Source organism: Hylobates moloch, unplaced genomic scaffold, assembly GCF_009828535.3.
Source record: "Hylobates moloch isolate HMO894 unplaced genomic scaffold, HMol_V3 SCAFFOLD_11, whole genome shotgun sequence".
NCBI lineage: Eukaryota > Metazoa > Chordata > Mammalia > Primates > Hylobatidae > Hylobates > Hylobates moloch.
The window spans coordinates 106,591,069-106,608,171 of NW_026652286.1; the positions used below are offsets into that span (position 1 = coordinate 106,591,069).

The 17,103-nt window shown below is 50.4% G+C and overlaps 2 protein-coding genes across 5 annotated transcripts in view; both read right to left on the bottom strand.

Moving 5' to 3' along the window:
• IGSF9B (immunoglobulin superfamily member 9B) overlaps positions 1 to 17,103 on the bottom strand; it is a 236,425-nt gene that overhangs the window by 105,532 nt on the left and 113,790 nt on the right. The gene's annotated exons all lie outside the window — the stretch shown is intronic.
• SPATA19 (spermatogenesis associated 19) lies at positions 10,239 to 15,108 on the bottom strand. Of its 2 annotated transcripts, none has more exons than XM_058446310.1 (7): positions 14,959 to 15,108; positions 14,724 to 14,780; positions 14,106 to 14,237; positions 13,843 to 13,934; positions 12,105 to 12,171; positions 11,639 to 11,714; positions 10,239 to 10,417 (listed from the first exon to the last, which is right to left on the bottom strand). In XM_058446310.1, exons 1-7 carry the CDS (start codon positions 15,034 to 15,036, stop codon positions 10,314 to 10,316), a joined length of 606 nt encoding a protein of 201 aa, XP_058302293.1. In that variant the 5' UTR covers positions 15,037 to 15,108; the 3' UTR covers positions 10,239 to 10,313. The 2 variants fall into 2 exon arrangements, with proteins under 2 accessions (XP_058302293.1, XP_032024066.1); XM_032168175.2 differs by having other exon boundaries at positions 12,094 to 12,171.

The following is a 17,103-nucleotide window of genomic DNA, read 5'->3' on the forward strand; positions in this document are numbered from 1 at the left end:
TTCAAAGCTCTGGGTGGTGGATGTCTCGATGGAAACAGTTTTTCTATTTTAAAACATTCCCCCAAGAGTAGGAGTGAAGAAAGAGCTACGATCCCTCCGGTGTTGTACTGATCTCGGCAGCATTTATTGAGGCACTTAACAAACGTGCAGAACACTGTTAGAAGCTCTGTGTGCAACTGCTCTGTCCCTGCCATGCAGGTGTTACTATCATTCCCATTTCACCTGCGAGCTTAGAAACATGAACAGGCTTGTCCAAGGCCACACGGCCAATCCAAGGTTTAATGACTCAACACAATTTATTGAGAGTCTACTATATGCCAGGCACTGGGTGGTTCCCAAGGTCAGCCCATCTGGGATCCGTGACACAAACCCAACCTGAGGATGGGAGAATAGGCAGGCCTCAGAGGACTAGACAAAGAACACTCTAACACCACGGTCTTGGCCAGATCCCCAGGCAGGAGGCAGTGAAAGTATCAAACCATAACACCCTTCCCAACTGCAGTTCCTCCCAACAATTTTGGCTCAAACCAACTCTGGGTGGTGAGAGGCTCTAACTGTCCCGTTTTCTAGAGGGGTAAGCTGGACACGCTGAATAACTCGCCTCTTCTCTTTGGAGAACAGGGGTGCAGCAGGGGATGGAGGCATAGATAACATGAATGACCACCAGCTGTGCCCAGAGATGGTGCTGCAGATTTGCACGCAGTGCCTCACCTAATACCAACACTGAGAGAAGGACATTATTAACTCGCAGATGGAAAAACGCCACGTCCAGAGAAGTTAAGTGAAGTAAGCATTGCCACACAGCTCAGCGAAGGCAGGGCGGCACGGACACGGTCCTGTGGCCCCCATTGCTTTCTCCTCCCATGGCCCACATGACTCCCTAGACCGTTGGCCACAGGCCCTGAGAAAGGGGGCCAAATGGTGCAAACTCAAAGAAAGGCACCCTTTTCTTTCATTTTATAAGGCATCATTTGACCTTGAGGCCCAGGGGAGTAAAGTGTGTGCACACGTGCAAAGGCACACACACCCTGTGTGCACGTTTCTGCAATATGAGTGGTGACATTGTCCTGTTTGGCTCAGGGAAAGACCACACCCATGCTGCTGGTTGGGTCTCTTCCCGATAGAATGCAGGACCAACCCCTTCAGAAAGAAGGTTAGATTAAAGCCAAGGGATCCAGGACCAGGGGCAGGGGGTGCTTAATGGGCTCAAGCTGGGTGAGATTACCTGCTACCTGCTCAACCAAATTGTTTATAACTTGTGTCTCTCTGTTTCTCTCCTTTTTGTTAACTCTCCTGGACCAAAGCAAGGCAGAACACCTGGGGGTGGTCACAAGTATAATTAGCAAAAGATGTTCCAAAGACCAGGTGACGGGCAGCTGAAGTAAGCAGAATGTTCTCCTGGTGCTGATTGTGGAGCTGCCGAGTTCTCTTCCACTGAGAAAAACTGCATGCTTTATCCTTGTGCATCTAGACTCTGGCCTGAGGACAACTGTCTCAGAATCACTGGGATGGAACTGATAAAAATGCAGGTTCCTGGGTTCCATCCCAAACCTACAAGACAAATGAATCAAGGTGGTATCCAGTTGTCCACATCTTTAATAAGTACCTCCTGGAAGGGAGTCCCATACCCAGGAAGGTTGGAGAAGCTCCACTTTGCTGCAGCCTTTGAGGAAGTAGATGCAGGACCTGGGTCCCGAAAGGGGGTTCCACGGCTCTGGGACTCTGATTCATGGTGTTGCTCCTCCTTCTGTCCACCCCTGCCCTTAGGGTCCCCTGTTCCATCCCTCCTGCAAGACATCCTAACTGACTGAAGAAGCTCCGAGGGGTGTGCAGGCACAAACTGTCACTTTGTGGCATGGCAAGGTGAATCCACTTCCCCAGAAGTCAATACCAGTCCCCACTGCAACAGAGCCCAATCTCACTTCTTCCCTCAGAATAGAACAGAAGGTCTACTGTCCACTGCTCACCCCTAAATCCTGGAGTCAGTTCTGCCCACGGTGGGTAGAGAAACCTGTCCCCACGGGAAGAACAAGCACAGGGCTAGCTGCAGGAGCTAATGGGGGTGTTCTGGTAGCTTGTGCACAGGGCACTTGGTGGAAAATGAGCAATCAGCAGCTGGGGCATGAGTGGGGTGTGGGAGGGCACCATCCAGAACCTGGCAGCCTGCACCACTAGATCAACAGCATCACCTGCTGGCCACAGGATGCCACACCACCCTCCTCCCAGTCTAGGCCCCAAAGAGCCTTCCCTCGGGGGGCACAAAGACGCAGAATGCCCCTCCTCAGAATGCCAGGAGTCCTGGGTCCAGCAGGTCCTCAGGGGAGCCCCTCTTTGAAGCCCGTAGAGCTAGGACTCTGATTCTCCTTTGAAAATAGGCAGACCCCACGTTGACCAAACATGAATCTCTGACAGCACACCCCCTCCTACACTGGCTCCCAAATGCACACCTAATATTTTTATTTTTCCTAAATGTTTGTCTGTGATTCCCCAGCATCTTTAGAGGCCCTCATAATCTTTTCCCTTCCAGTATAAGCTCCTAGAGAGCAGTGACTATTTCCTTCTGGACTGACTGGATCACCAACTCACATTACAAAAGGCTTAGGAGAGTGTTTTATTAACGTAAAGAGCAACAGCCAGCAGTCATTGGTGCTGGAAAGGGCTGTGCTATGGCTGGTGCCTCTTCCCGGGTATAGGAATCATCATAGCTACTCTGTACTGAGGGTCTACCAAGTGGCGGGCATGTGATGTCCCGCTCTACTGGGATGCTGTCTCACTTGATCTTCACCAGGACTCCAGGACACAGAAGCACAGAGAGGTTAAGCCATTTGCTCAAAATCTCACAGCCGCTAAATGGTAAAGCCAGGGTCCCAGGCCTGGCAATCCGAAGGTGGAAGCCGTCTTAGCAGTTATGCTACACCGCCTCCCAGAAGCCCACATGGGCACACACGCTGCTAGTAAGCACATCCACCTTGCTGAAAGCACGCCACAAGCAGCTGCTCACTCAGCCTTCCCGCCTCCTCCTTAAAAGGCAGAGACTGCTGTACCTGCTTATAAGGCAGAGACTGTTGCACCTGCCCTTTTCCCTGGAATCCTGCTCACGTACCAGGTTTCCCTTGCACGACCCGCTCAGCCTTCATTTTTGGGACCTCCAGGTCTGCCCACAAACATGTGCCTATGAAGACACAGAGAACGAGGGCCCTGAAAGGCGGAGGAGGCAGAAAACTGATGCGAGCACTAAGAAACAGCAGCAAAAGCCCACCCAGTCATTTATTCCTTCCACAAATATTTACTGAGCACCGACGTCACGCACCGTGTCTGGGGCACTGGGGAAACAGCAACAAAGGAGGAGGCGCATTCTAACCGCCGCGACGGTCCGCGGATAGAAGTGGGCGACTGACCTCGGAGAGCGGCCGTGCCCAGAGGGCTGGGAGGGCAGCCCCGGGTGTGGACTTTCTCCGCTCACCACCGGCCCCGCGAAGTCCTGCCCTGTCCTCCCCACCCCGATCAAACCCACCAGTTGGGGACCTTCGGGCTGCAGATCTTGTCGTGGTCCAGAGGCCCAGAGAATAAGCTCGAAGGAGGCGGACGGGGAGGTCAGTGTCTCTGGGAGCGAGCGGGGACGGGCGCTGGGCTGGGAGGGGGGCACGGGGCTGCGGGGGATGCGAGGCTGGGGGTGGACGGTAGGGCTGGGGGGAGGAGCTGGGAGAGGAGCCCGAGACTGCGGGGAGGGGCAGCGGGAGGAGCCCAGGGCCACAGTTAGGGGAGCGTCGCGGGTGAGGAGGGGGAGGGGGAGGGGCTGGGGGAGGGGGTGGGGGAGGGGCTGGGGGAGGGGCGCGGTAGTAGGGGGCGGGGCGGGGGAAGGGTGGAGGCCCCCGAGCCTTGGGGGTGGGGGAGGGGCGCGGGAGTAGGGGGGGGGGGAGGAGGGGGGGTGGGGGAGTGGGGACCCCAAGCATGGGGTGGGGGGGGCAGGTAAGGGCGGGGGGAGGTGGGGACCCGCGCAGGAGTAGGGGGCGGGGTGGGGGTAGGTGTGGGGACCCCGAGCCGCCCGGTGCCCCGCTCGGTTCCGGCTGGCTGCCGCAAAGTTTCCCAACTCGCCGACAGCAGCTGCTGCCTTCTCTTGCCTTTGTTTTTCCCCTCTCAGGATGGAAAATGAATTTCGAGCATCGCTGCAGAGCCTGCCAAGTCATTGGAAAACATGTCGAACGCTGCGTCTGGCTGCTGGGCAGAGGCGGGGTGGCCTCCCCGGTCCAGGTTCCCGGTCCCTCGGGGCAGGGTGGTGCCGCGCCCTTCCCAGACCGGCCCGGGAAGGGAGAAGCCGCAGAAGCCTCTGGGCGTCGGGCCGGGGGTCCCTCGGGCCCGTGGATGAGATGGGTCAGTGGCCGAGCGCTGCAAGCCGTCGCACAGTCCGCTGGTGGTGTGGGCGCCTCGCCCGCGCTGGCCGCTGAGCCCCGAGAGGGCCTGGGCTCCCGTGGGCCACCCTCCTCCGCGGCCGCGCGGCGCCCTGATCGGGGGTCTCAGGCCCAGCTGGAGCCCGGGGCGTCCCTGCCCTCTCCACTCCTTCCCGGGGCGCACCCCCGCCCTCCGCCTGCCCCTACCCTGCCGGCCCCCCGCCAGGCAGCCTCTCCCGCCTCTGAGACCACCCGCCCGGTTTTCATGTCCGGGTTTGGCCGGGTGTCTAACCTCCGCCTCTAGGGATGGGACAGAGCCCCACCCCACCTCGCAGTGGACACCCCAGGATAGTGGCTTGGTCTTCACAACACTGGGTGCAGTTCATGGAGCAGCACCTCGCATTGCTCCCTGCAGTGACCCACGCAGGAGGCCGTCTGCCCTGGTGGACGTGGGCACGCCCTCCCTGTCTCTCTGGTGTTCCCGAGCTTGACTCTGCCTGGACGAGTCTGTCTCACATGACACCCCCGTCTCTGTCCGGAATTAACAAGGTCCTATTAGGAAGTGACCTGCAAGACAAAGACAGGCCAGCACCGCACACTGCCACCATCACCAAGTAGTCCCTTGATAGACCTCCCCCTGTGGCCTCCAGGACTGGCTCCCCGCCCACCTGCCATCCCCAGCTCTCACCTCTCCCCTCAAAGGATCCATGACCCACAAAGCCTTGATTAGCTCTTTCAGCTCCATTTAACTACACAAATGGCTTGGTCACAGCTGACTGGTCCCAAATTTGCCAGTGATTTTCTTTTAATTTACGGTAGCTCAGTCCCCCTGTAATACAGGTAGAGGAGGCATATTTGTTCCCAAACTCCCCTCCTGGGGTTAATCATGCACAGAACAAAACTCCATTCGAGCCACTTAATGATTTCATTTCCACCCTAGATTTGAAGGAGCTGTGGTTGTAATGCTAATATGGGTCCCTGTCTCCCCAAACTCCAGATGTGCGCAAGAGACAGACAGTGGGAGCCTGTGGGTGACTCAGCCATTCCTGCCCAGCTGCTGGCCTCCAGCACCTTCTGCAAGCCATGTGCTCCCCCTCTTTTCCTGGGCCCATCTTTTCTCCCCTGGGAAGCCAGACCTGACCAGCGTGGTGCTCTTCCATGCTTCCTCCCCCGGGTCCTCTGCCAGTCTCATGGGGTTATTTTGCACCCACCTGTCACTTCTCAGCACCTGACCCACCTCCCAGCCTCTTCTCCTGCCATTGCCCCCACCACACCCCCACCCACCATACCGGCATTCCAGACATTCAGACAGCCATGCCCAGTTCCCTAACCCTCCTCCATCCTTGCGACATGGACTGGACTTTCCCTTTGCCTGGAGGACCCCACCTTGGTTGTCAGAGCCTGGCGAAAGCCTCCAAAACTCTGCTCAAGCATCACTGCCTCTGGGAATCAGCTGACAATTTTTCTCTCAAGCAGAGAAAATCACTCCCTTCTGTGCTCTACCATTTATACCCTTTTGGCTTATTTTCACACAATCGTTCATTATTTGTTTGCAGTCAGCCCTTCCACCCATTTGAGCTCCGTGAGAACATAACAGAACATCCACCTGGGTATCCTCACACAGCACCGGCCCAGTGCTGGGCATGAATGCTCCACAAATGTTCTTGGAAAGAATAGGTGCTATGTGGTTCAGGCAGGTGGATGTGAACTGTGTTCATAACAACACGAAGACACTCAGAGGCACTCCATCTTCAGAGGCTTCCCAAATGTGCTAAAATCTCTACTGGCCCAGCCTGCAGGAGCTGACTCAAAGGGAAGGCCAGGTCACCTTCAGGAAATGTGTTTTTTGTGTGGAAAGGGCACCATCTGGTGGTTTCTAGTGAAACAGTTTCTCAGCTGCAATAGTGGAGAGAGAGGGCTTCCTCCCTTTGCTTGCCTCCCAAGGCCACCAGGTTCAGAGAAAGGTGTTCCCTGCAGCAGCGCCATGGGCTCTGGCAAGCCAAGCACCGCTCCATGCCTTCCCAAGAAACCTGAGTGAGCGTTTGGAAGGGCACAGCCCCCTGAAGGCTCTGAGGAAGGCTGGCTTACCTCCTCTCTACCCCTCTCTTCCGCTGACATCCAGGCTGCAGCCATTCCCGAGCAGGCAGGACCCCCTTTCCAGCAGCCTGGGCTTGTGCCACTTCTCTGCCTTCAGTGTTCTCCAAGCTTCCCCTGGACCCAGGCCCTGTGTGTCCATCACCACTGGGACATCTGATGGGGACCCAAACTCAGGACCCAAGTTGAACTGATCTCCTCAACTTAGGCCCACCTACCTGAGCTAATGGCGGCACCATCCCCCACCTGTGCCCCCAGGACCTTTCTTCTCCCCCACTGCAGGAGCCATGTATCGCCAGATTGCCACTCCCATCTCACACGAACCTGCCACTGCCCAGTGGACCCCTCCTGGGCTCTCTGCTGCCATCCTTTGCCGCAGCCTGTCTCCACGTGTAAAATCACTTTCTGCTTTATCATTCCTGCACATCCTGTTTCCTGTCTCTGCTAGGATAAGGCAGGGTCCTTAACAAGGTCTCCACTTGCCACATGGCCCACCCGCCCTCTTGACAGCCTCCCCCATGCCCCCTCCCTCTCGCTCCCTCTCTCCCATCTAGCCAGAAGAGGCTTTTGGTGTGTCCATGAAGCCAGATTTCTCTCCCCTCTCAGAGCCCTCTCACTTGCTGCTGCCCAGGGCTGGCTGCTCTCCTGCCCCTCTGCCTGGTTACCTCCTACTCATCCTGTACTCCCTCGGCCTACCTTACTGGAGCATGCAGGCAAAGAGAGGCTGGGAGGGAAAGGTGGTGGGGAGAGAAAGTCCGGGTGTCCTGGCCCCTAGGAAGAGTGGGGCAGGGGAGGAACCTTAGCCTCTCTCCCTTCCTTGTGCAGTGTCTGGCAGGTAAAGCTCACCAACAACAACAACCGAAGTGATCCTTCACCCAGCTCTGCTGGAGAGGGCAGGGGTTAAGGACACTGGCTCTGGCATGAGACCATTTGGATTCAAACTCTGGCTATGCCATTTCATGGCTGGATGACATCAGGAAAGCTATTTAGCCTCTCTGGACTGCCTGTCCCTCGTCTGTAAAATGGGGATGATGATTTTAAAATAAAAAAGAAATCTAGGTTCTCTTCCCTGAGTAAGGCAAGTTCCCATTATATGTAGGACTTCACCTTTCAAGTAGTTATGAAAATTGTGACTCACAATTAATGAGTTTGTGTGAAATTCATCTGCCTCATCAAAATGAAAGTTCTACCAGGGCAGGGACCAGGTGGGTCTTATTTACTGCTGTATTCCCGGGGCTGGCCTGGGGCACACACACAGCATAACAAAGTGGTCAAGAAAGCCAGACTGGGGTTCTAGCACTCTCCAGTCACCAAAGTGACTCTGGTCAAGGTACTTAACTTACGCGTTGTGTTATCTCCTCTCTAATAATACTACTATCTATGCCAAAGCCTGCCTGGCTTAGTGCTTGGATACATTTCACGTCCTTGGATAGGACCAGGCATATAGAAAGTGCTCAGTGAACATCAGTGGTCATTCTCGTGGACACTCAATAAAATACTTCAATAAGACTTCCGGGTTCTAATCTGACATGTAAAGAGCTTGGAAGTCATCACTCTCATCCTAACAATAAGAAAAACTGAATAAACTGAAAATCAACAACTCTTCTTAAATCCTTCAGAGAATTGAGCTCAGAAGGCAAATCACTGACCTGAAGAATGGAAAGGCAGAAAGTTGGATACAGAGACTCACAACTTACTGGACAGAAGACCAGGCGCACAAAATTCCACAGGAAACAGTGCTGGGCAGGAAAACCTAAACTACCTAAACTGTAACTGACAAATTGCTGGAGGCTAAGTGTGGACAAGGTTGACTATTAAAAAGTCCAGGGCCCAGTCAGTGGGGGGATCCCCACACTTTCATGAGTTTTGCCTTTAGGAGATCTACTAGCTCCTCACAATGAAAACAGAAGAAAATCCCCTCATGTTTCCCAAAGGGGAAGGGGAAAGTAGCTATTTTTAAATACGTCCAGAGCATTCTGTTCTGCTTAACAAGAGCCCAGCCTCAAGGGAAACTATTTTGCCGGGGCCAAGCCAGCCTGGGAGAAGGGAAATACCCAACTCCAGACCCTCCCCTCTAGCCTTCCTGTCTTTCCTAAGGTCAATGAGGGGGGAAGCTGAGAATCACACATAAAGGTCACAGCCCAGAGGCAAAGGCTCACTAAACACTGAGAATAAATCTTGCAAATATAGAACACTTCCCCTCCCACACACTTATCACCAAAATATAGGGTTCCCATATTGTGTTAAATTATTATATAATTATGTAATCCCTGGTTATGTAATAACAGGGGATTACAGCAGAAATAACTGTAAGCCTCAGACTCTATTTAAGAAGGAGCCTCTAGGGACACCCAAAGACAACAAGAAAGACAAAGACAAGGATGCCAGAGGAAACCTTAGCCTCTGACACGCTACAAAACCATAAACACAGCCTCCTAGCCAGGTAAACATACAGCCTCACACTAATGGCCTATTTACTGCAGCTCCTTTTCTTGATAAATCATGTCCTGCTTTCCCCAAACTAATTGCAAAGCTTTCTAAAAATATATATACATAGCTTTATGAGACAAAGCAAGTATACAAACCAGTCAGATATGTTGGAATTATTAGACTGGGAATTTAAAACAGCTATGAAAAATATGCTAAGGGCTCTAATGGGGAAAGTGGACAACACGCAAGAAAGATGGGTAATGTAAACAGAGAGATGGAAACTCTGAGAAAAAAAGTCTAAAGAAAATGCCAGTAATCAAAAACGCTATATAGGAATAAAGAATGTCTTTGAAGGACTCATTGGTAGACTGGACAAGGCTGAGGAAAGAATTGGAGCTTCAAGAAATGTCAGTAGAATCTACCCAAACTGAAACACAAAGAGAAAAAGAAAAGAGTGGAAAAAAGTGAAAAATTTTCCAAAAACTGTGGGACAATCTCAAAAGGTGTCACATATGTGTAATGGGAAGACAAGGAGAATAAAAAGAGAGAAGAACACACGCAAAAAAGAGTTTGATTAATAGTTGAGAATTTTCCAAAATTAATGACAGACACCAAACAACAGATTCTGGAATCTCAGAGAACACCAAACAAGATAAATGCAAAAAAAAAAAAAATAATAACAATAATAACTATACCTAGTCATATCACATTCAAACTGCAGAAAATCAAAGACAAAATTTCTTGAAAGGGAAGACACCTTATCTATAGAGGAACAAGGATAGAAATTATATCCAGTTTCTCCTCAGTTACCATACAAGCAAGATGAGAGTAGAGTAAAATATTTAAGTGTTGAAAGAAAAAAAGATTGCCAGCCTAGAATTCTGTATCTTGCAAAATTACCCTTCAAAAGAAGGACAAAGGAAGACTTTCTCCAACCATCAAAAATTGAGGGAAATTGTCACTAGTATAGCTACCTTGCAAGAAACGTTAAAAGGAGTTCTTCAAAGAGAAGGAAAAGGATAAAGGGCAGAAACTCAAATCTACATTAAAAAGGAAGAGAGCTAGAGAAGGAATAAGTGCAGATAACATAAATGTATGAAACAAACCAGCACACTTCCCTCAAAAAGTTCTCCCTGTCCCAGCCACAGAGCACTCCTTCTTATGTTCCAGGAGCACCAATGTCACCATTGTCACATTGCTGGAATGGCTGCTGTCTGTCTCCCTCAAGGCTGTAAGTTATGCGTCCCCAGAGCCAGGCCTGTGAGGTACGCGGTGTCTGATGAATGAACAAATGAATGGCACAGCACCCCAACCAGCAACAGGGAGGGTTGTTAAATAGCACATCTCTTTATTCGCAGTTCGGCAAGAAGACTCCAGCGCTGACACCGTCGCATGAAGAGCTCACCTGCTGGCGTCTTTCTGCCCAGGTCTGGCCCTTCTTCGGGTCAAGCAGAGAAGGATGTTCTTCTGATACAGGTTGCTGCTGGACCCTGAAGGACTTCCACCTAGGAGGTAGAGAAATGCCCAGGGGACACAGCAGGGAGATGTGGTTGGCCAAGGGGTAGGGGTGATGATGACTCCCTGTAACCCCACTGTTCTCCGCGTTCCCAAAGCTCCATCTAGAGAGCAGAAACCCATGGAAGAATAGACAGTGGTGCATCAGGCAGCTGGAATTGAAGCCTAAGTCTGTTTCTTCCAGCTCAGAAGCCCCTGCGAACTGTGTACCCTCCCAGCACTTCCTGTTCTTCTTCCCTAGTACTATGAGCAAACAATTGATGTGGCATTTACCATGTGCCAGACACCATCACCCCCAAGACAGCCCTCCAAAGTAGATACTCTGTTGCAGTGAGGAAATTGAGGCACAGTGGCATTATGTAGCTTGCCCATGGTGGAGCTGAATTGGAACCCAGCATCTGCTCCCGGGCTTGACTTAAGTTCTGCCTTCTGTATAATGGGCATAACAATGCCCTCTCTTAAGGTTGTTTTTGGATCAAATGAGAAACCCTGACAAACCACCTTGTGCAGAAGTTGGCATACAGTAAGTGCTCGATAAATGCCAGTACTGCTCTCCAACAGCCTTCCTGTAAGCACGCTGAGGTCGCTGTGCCTAAATCTTTCCCTTAGCCCCAGGATGGTCAGCACAGCTGTTCACCACAGGCTCAGGGGCTGCATCCCGGATAGCTCCTGTGGTTGTTTATCCTGCCATTGGCCTTCCACCTCCAAGGGCCTCATAAACAGCCCCTGAGTGACCACTGGGCCAAGCACAAGGAAAGAGGCCATGGGACCAAAAGTCACATCACAAGTTGGTGGCAGGTCTAAAACCTATACGGCATCACTCCTGATATTACGATCTGTGACTCAAGGTGAGGTCAGCAGACCAGCAGTGACAATGCCCAGAAACTTTTAGAAATGCAAAATTGCAGGCTGCACCACAACCTCCTAAACACGAAAGCCCAGGCCCATGAATGCTGGAGAGGCAGTGCTGACACCACAGAGTCAGGAAACCAATCTGAAACTTGACTTCAAGTCCTTCCACAAACTTAAGAGAGGTGTTGTGGGAGGCTAAGACAGCCAGCCATTCTCTCCCACTGCTGGCCCCAAGTGCAGGCCTTTCCCCAGCAGGGAAAGGCTAAGCCTCTTGACCAAGTTCCCAGCTGCAGTGCCCCTTCCCACTGCCCAGGATAACCATCTTCTCTGCCCAGTTCCTCATCCGTCAGCTCTCTCACCTGTTGCTCTCAGCAGTCTGAGTAGGAGGGTCTCATACTGAAGTCCTGAGCTGAGATATCTGTAAGACGGGATATGCTGCAGGGGACAGAGGAGAAGGGCCAGGTGGAGGGAGGCTGCCTGATAGCAGAGCCTACCCAGACCACGGCACAGGAGCTGGGGTGGGAGGGCAGGCCATGCCTAGGCCGTGGCCACACTGGGCCTGGGAGCACAGTCATATGAACAGGCCCTCAGCCTGGAGCCCTTCTGTGCACTGGCAGACACCATGGGAGGCTGGCAAAGCCCTGTCATGTGGAGCACAGAAGACGAGACGCAGCCCTGGGAACTGTGTGTGCCTGCTCTTGATGTTGGCGTACCAGAGACAGCATTGCTGGGCGTGGGCAGGAAACCCAGCAGTCACCCCCACCCTACCTGCCCCCAGTCAGGAACACAAATCAACTAGTCCCAAACAGCTTACCTTCGTCTCACCTGCTCTATTCGATCTCGCATGATGTCCTCTGTTATCTCACTTGGCACTTGGAAGATACGAGTGTGGCTGCAAAAAGCCATTCGTACATTGGCATATGGGATCTGAGTTTCTTTCTTAACAGGCATAGAGAACTGCTAGAGTTGGGATCCTGCAAACAATGACTCTTGCCCTGACACCATGAACTTTTGAGCTGGTCTCTCCCGCTTCTTGACTCATGAGCACAAACCTTTTTTTTTTTTTACTAACCAGGTACCCTTGAGAACAGGTAGCAGACTGTCCCAGGGAGAGCCAGGGACACAGAGTTGCGCGCCCTTACTAAAGGCAGCAGGCAGTGGTCTCGTGAGCCATGGAATTCACCCTTCTGAATTCAGTCTTCTCAATTCCTCTCCTATCGTCAGCTCTTGATGACCTGCATCACCCCACACCCACTGTGGTTCAGAGATGCTTCTAGGAAAGCCTACAGTGAGGAAGCTGTAGGGTCCCCTGGGGAGGCTCCTTGCTTTGTTTCATAAAGGGATATATATTTCCTGACTACACACTTACTGAAATAAGAGGGGGACACCAAAACCAGTGGGTTGTGGGGGAAGATAGGCAGAGGCTTTTGGTTTAAAATCTTTGTAGAAAATCCAGAGTGGAAAAATTATATGTAGATAATTGACAATTCCTGTAGCCTGTCTCAAAAGCTTAAACCTAGTTTTTTTATACGGCCAAGGTTTTTAAAATATTGGAAGATGATGTGTGTGTTATCCAAACCAAGGAGCACAATGTCCGCAATTCCATAGCACAACCACGTCAGGTACAGGAAAGCCTGGATTATAATCAACAACATTTATGATTTTAGGGGCCTCAGAAGACTTCCCATCCAAAAGAGCTCTTTCCCAGGGAGCTCTCAAATCCCACCATGTTATTCCTTTTGGTTATGAAATTACTGTGCATTTGAGTCTTCTTAAAAGGCAGATGCCACTAGAAGGGGTAAGCACATGGAAACCATTTCTTGAGAAATGGAGCCTCCTTAATACAACAGATCAACACCGGTGACACGGCAGGGAAAGGAGGAAGACAGGAGGAAGGGGAGAGGTCTCCTTCAGGTTCCCAGAGGACCAGTCTAAGTCCTCAGTCCCTCTCCTGGGGAGGGGTGAATGATGTGCTCCAGAGACCCCCAGTGAACACAGGTGCAGGAAAGGAAATAGGAAAGCCTCTGTCTGAAGAGTGATGGCTTCAGGCCAGCTCGCTGGGCCCCGTGGCTCAGCATCTGCAGAGCCAAGAGAGGCAGTGGGGATGGCTGTGAGCTGGCAGGCACCCGGGACGCTGGCGAAGCCACCATAACCAAGTGCAGAATTCTAGCCTCGGGCGCCGGGAAGCCTCCCCACACCTCAGTTGCAGATGAGAACTTTGGCTTTTGCATTTTAAGAGCTTATTTTCTTTTAGCTCTTTAAAGTGCAGCCACTTCTGAGCAACTCAAGTGCAAAAATAACAGAAGTCTGAAATGTATTCAGAAGCATTTAAGAAATGGAGTGCAAGCCCAGTTTTCCAACCCCTCAAGTCATTTAAAAATGTAGAAATGAGCTGGGCTTTCAAGATAGCAAGAATATTCCCTTAAGACCCCAAAGCAAGGCTGAGGAATTTGTCAGCCAAAGACTACACCTCTAGAGAAGAGCATCTGCGGGTTCGTGAAGAGCGGGGCTTGCACATCTCTCCCTCCCCTTCCTTTGCCCAGGGCAAATGGGACGCCTTTACCTCCATCTTATGAACTGGATTCGTGTTCTCTCCTCTAGGACCTCTTGGCTCTGGTTTGCCAACAAATCAGACTTAGAGAGGTGGTGCTTCACCTGGGAAATCCAGAGGGTCCATGTGATTCCTGCCCGGTGTGGCCCCCAACTGGGCTGGCACAGAGCCCAGACGACCACCTCACCCTTGCCCAGAATCATTTACGGTGCACCTCCCACCTCTCCCCTCTCCCTCACCCCCACTCCCAGGCAATGTCTCAAATTCTCAGTTACCACATCTCTGGTCACATGGATGTCCTGGCCATGGGTGGAAGGGGAGTCAGTGGATATCTTCTCCCTTACGCCCTGGGAAGGGTGGTTGATGGCCAGCTTTTCCTTTATGCCTCGAGAAGCCTCTTCTTCTGTCTGAAAGGTGAGGAATTCCCTCTGAAAATGTCACTCTGCATCCAACCCTGGTCTTCTCCTCTTTCTTCCCTTTTATTCATTCTCCATCACAACACACACACCACATATTCACACACATACACTCCTTACCTCGCTGTTCCTGCAATAAGCTACTTTCCTGTAAAGTCCTCGGAACTCCCTATGTCCCTGGCCCTATCCCAAGGTGTTCCTGAGACACCCTTGAGCTGGGAAGGATGCAGCTGAAACCCTTACGCCAGGATGCTTGAGAAGCAGGACAGCGTTAGTGGTGGTGCTAACACATTTCCTACCAGGACACAAGCCACAGTGTCCTCCAGCGCATATGAAATTAGACTCAAATCTAGGAAGGGTGTCTGGCAATGAACTTGAGCTCCAGTTCCATGAAGAAGGAAGTCCAGATCCCCACACCCACTGAGACCAGTTCTCTAGGATTTTGGATACCCTGAGTCATAAAGAAATCGTACTCACTTTTTTCAACCAATGCTGTAGTACAGACACAGCCTCGCTTTCCACAACGTCGATGTCCTGGAACAAATTGGCAAGTTGGTGACCTCAGAAAACCTAGAAACTCAGCTCTTCCCACCCACCCCCCACAACTGTTGTTCAGAGTTATTTGTAAGATCTCTCTGAAGTGCAGCAGGGTCCTAGAGCGGGAAAAGATACATGAAAAATTATTCCATGTGACTACCACCAAGCTGCTTACCGAACTGGTTATTGGTAGGAAAGGAAGCCCTACACCTTTCCGAGCAAGAATATACACAATCCATGTCGTAATTATCATCTTTGAATGTATACCAGGCCCCCTTCTTGGCTCCCTCCTTCCATTGAAGCTGCCTGAGAACTCCTATGGGACAGGAAGGTCATTGAAGGGAGGTGTCCACCTGATTGGCTGACCCATGATGATGTGACAATGGCCTCCCTTTGAAAATGATGTATGTGAGTATAAATGCAGTTGCCAAGAGCCCCTGCATTTCGGGCTCTGGGTGCACTGTCTATGAGTTACCCTGCTTCAAGGAGCAGAACCACTGAATAAAAGATTGCTGTCTAACACCACTGGCTGACCCTTGAATTCTTTTCTTGGGAAAGCACTAATTTGGAAGCTCACCTCGAGGTAGGAGGATGGGGTCTGGAGGCAGGAAACCTAAGGCCGATTCACACTGACTTCCTAGAACTAAATCAAAAGGAAAACCCCAACTTTCCATGCCCAAGTAACAAAAGGACTAGAGGCTACTCCCTTTGCAAGCCTCTCCTTTTCTGCATGGCAGATGAAAAACTGAAAGTATCTCTGATTGCTCCCCTCCCACAACCAATCAGGCTGGTTGTGGACCAGGTCTTCGTTTGCATAGAGATATAAGGTTATAACTTCACTTCAGCCTCTGATTGGTCACTTTCCACAACCAATCAGACTGATCATGAGCCACCACTTCATTTACATAGGGTATATACCAAGTAACCAATGGGAAACCCCTAGAGGGTATTTAAACTCCAGAAAATTCTGTAACCAGTCTGCTCTCACCCTGTGGAGTGTACTTTTATTTTCATTAAATCTCTGCCTTTGTTGCCTCATTCTTTCCTTGCTTTGTTTGTGTGTTTTGTCCATTTCTTTGTTCGAGAACCTGAACACCCTCCACCAGTAACAACCTGTCCTGCAACAACTTGTTATGTGCTCTTGACCTAATCATTAGTCCCTCCGGTCTGAGTTTCTTTGTCTTATACTGAAAGGGATAAAGTTCTGTCTCTAGTTTTCTTCTAGCTCTAAATAAATTTTCCCATGTTTATTCTTCTCAGGACTACAGAAAACCTTTTATCACTTTCTCCAATTCCCCTGATACAGCCACTACACGTCTTCCCTCTCAACAATTCGCCTCAATTTTATATCATCCCTGACATAGTCAGAATAGGCTAGGCTCTGCTGAGGACTGAGGCAACAAACCAACCTCCAAATCAAAAATGTTTATTTCTCGCTCTCAAAAGCTCTCGTGCAAGTTGGGTAATTTCAGAGCAATTGTGTGCCACGTGGAGACTCACAGGTCCGCATTCAGAGGACGTGACCTCCATGACTGCCAAAGCAGGGAAGACAGCACAGAGAGGAATCAGGTCAGTGTTCGACCTTTCAGCTCAGAGGCTCCTACTTAGAGCCTTTGATCTAGAACTAGTCCTATGGCCCCAACCTAACTCCAAGGAAGACTGGAAATTGTAAAGCAGCAGATGAAATTACCTGTCAACATCTCTGTTTCTACAGCTATCCCCTAAAATTTATGTTTTCATCCTTATTGATGTAATTTTATTTTTGAATATTTAAAATATTAATGTGATTCAGAAGTCAAAACTACAGGAACAGATACATTCCAGGACTTTCCATCTCTTCCCCTATACCTTCAACCTTGTTCTAACTCACTTCAGAAGCAAAATTTTCATTAGTTTCTCAACTACAAATCCTGTGTTTATGTTGTCAAAATGGAGCTCATACATAAATCTATTTGCTTTTTGATTACAATGTTATAAAATGCATACAGTAAAATGTACAAATATGCATACAGCTGAGAAAAATGTTTACACACACACAAACACACAAACACATGCACACACACACACACACTTACTTGTTTAACCACTTCCCAGATTAAGATAGAAAACATTTTTAGTGGGACATTTGTATTATATTTGATTTGATGCTATTTAAAATCATGCTGCTATGAAAATTTTTATACTGTACCTATCTTTTGGTTGACATAAGCACTAAATCTTCTGAGTATATACCAAGAATTAGAGTTGCTAGGTCATAGACTTTAGATATGTGTAGCATTCATATACACCAAACAGTACCGCAAAGGAGTTGTATTAATCT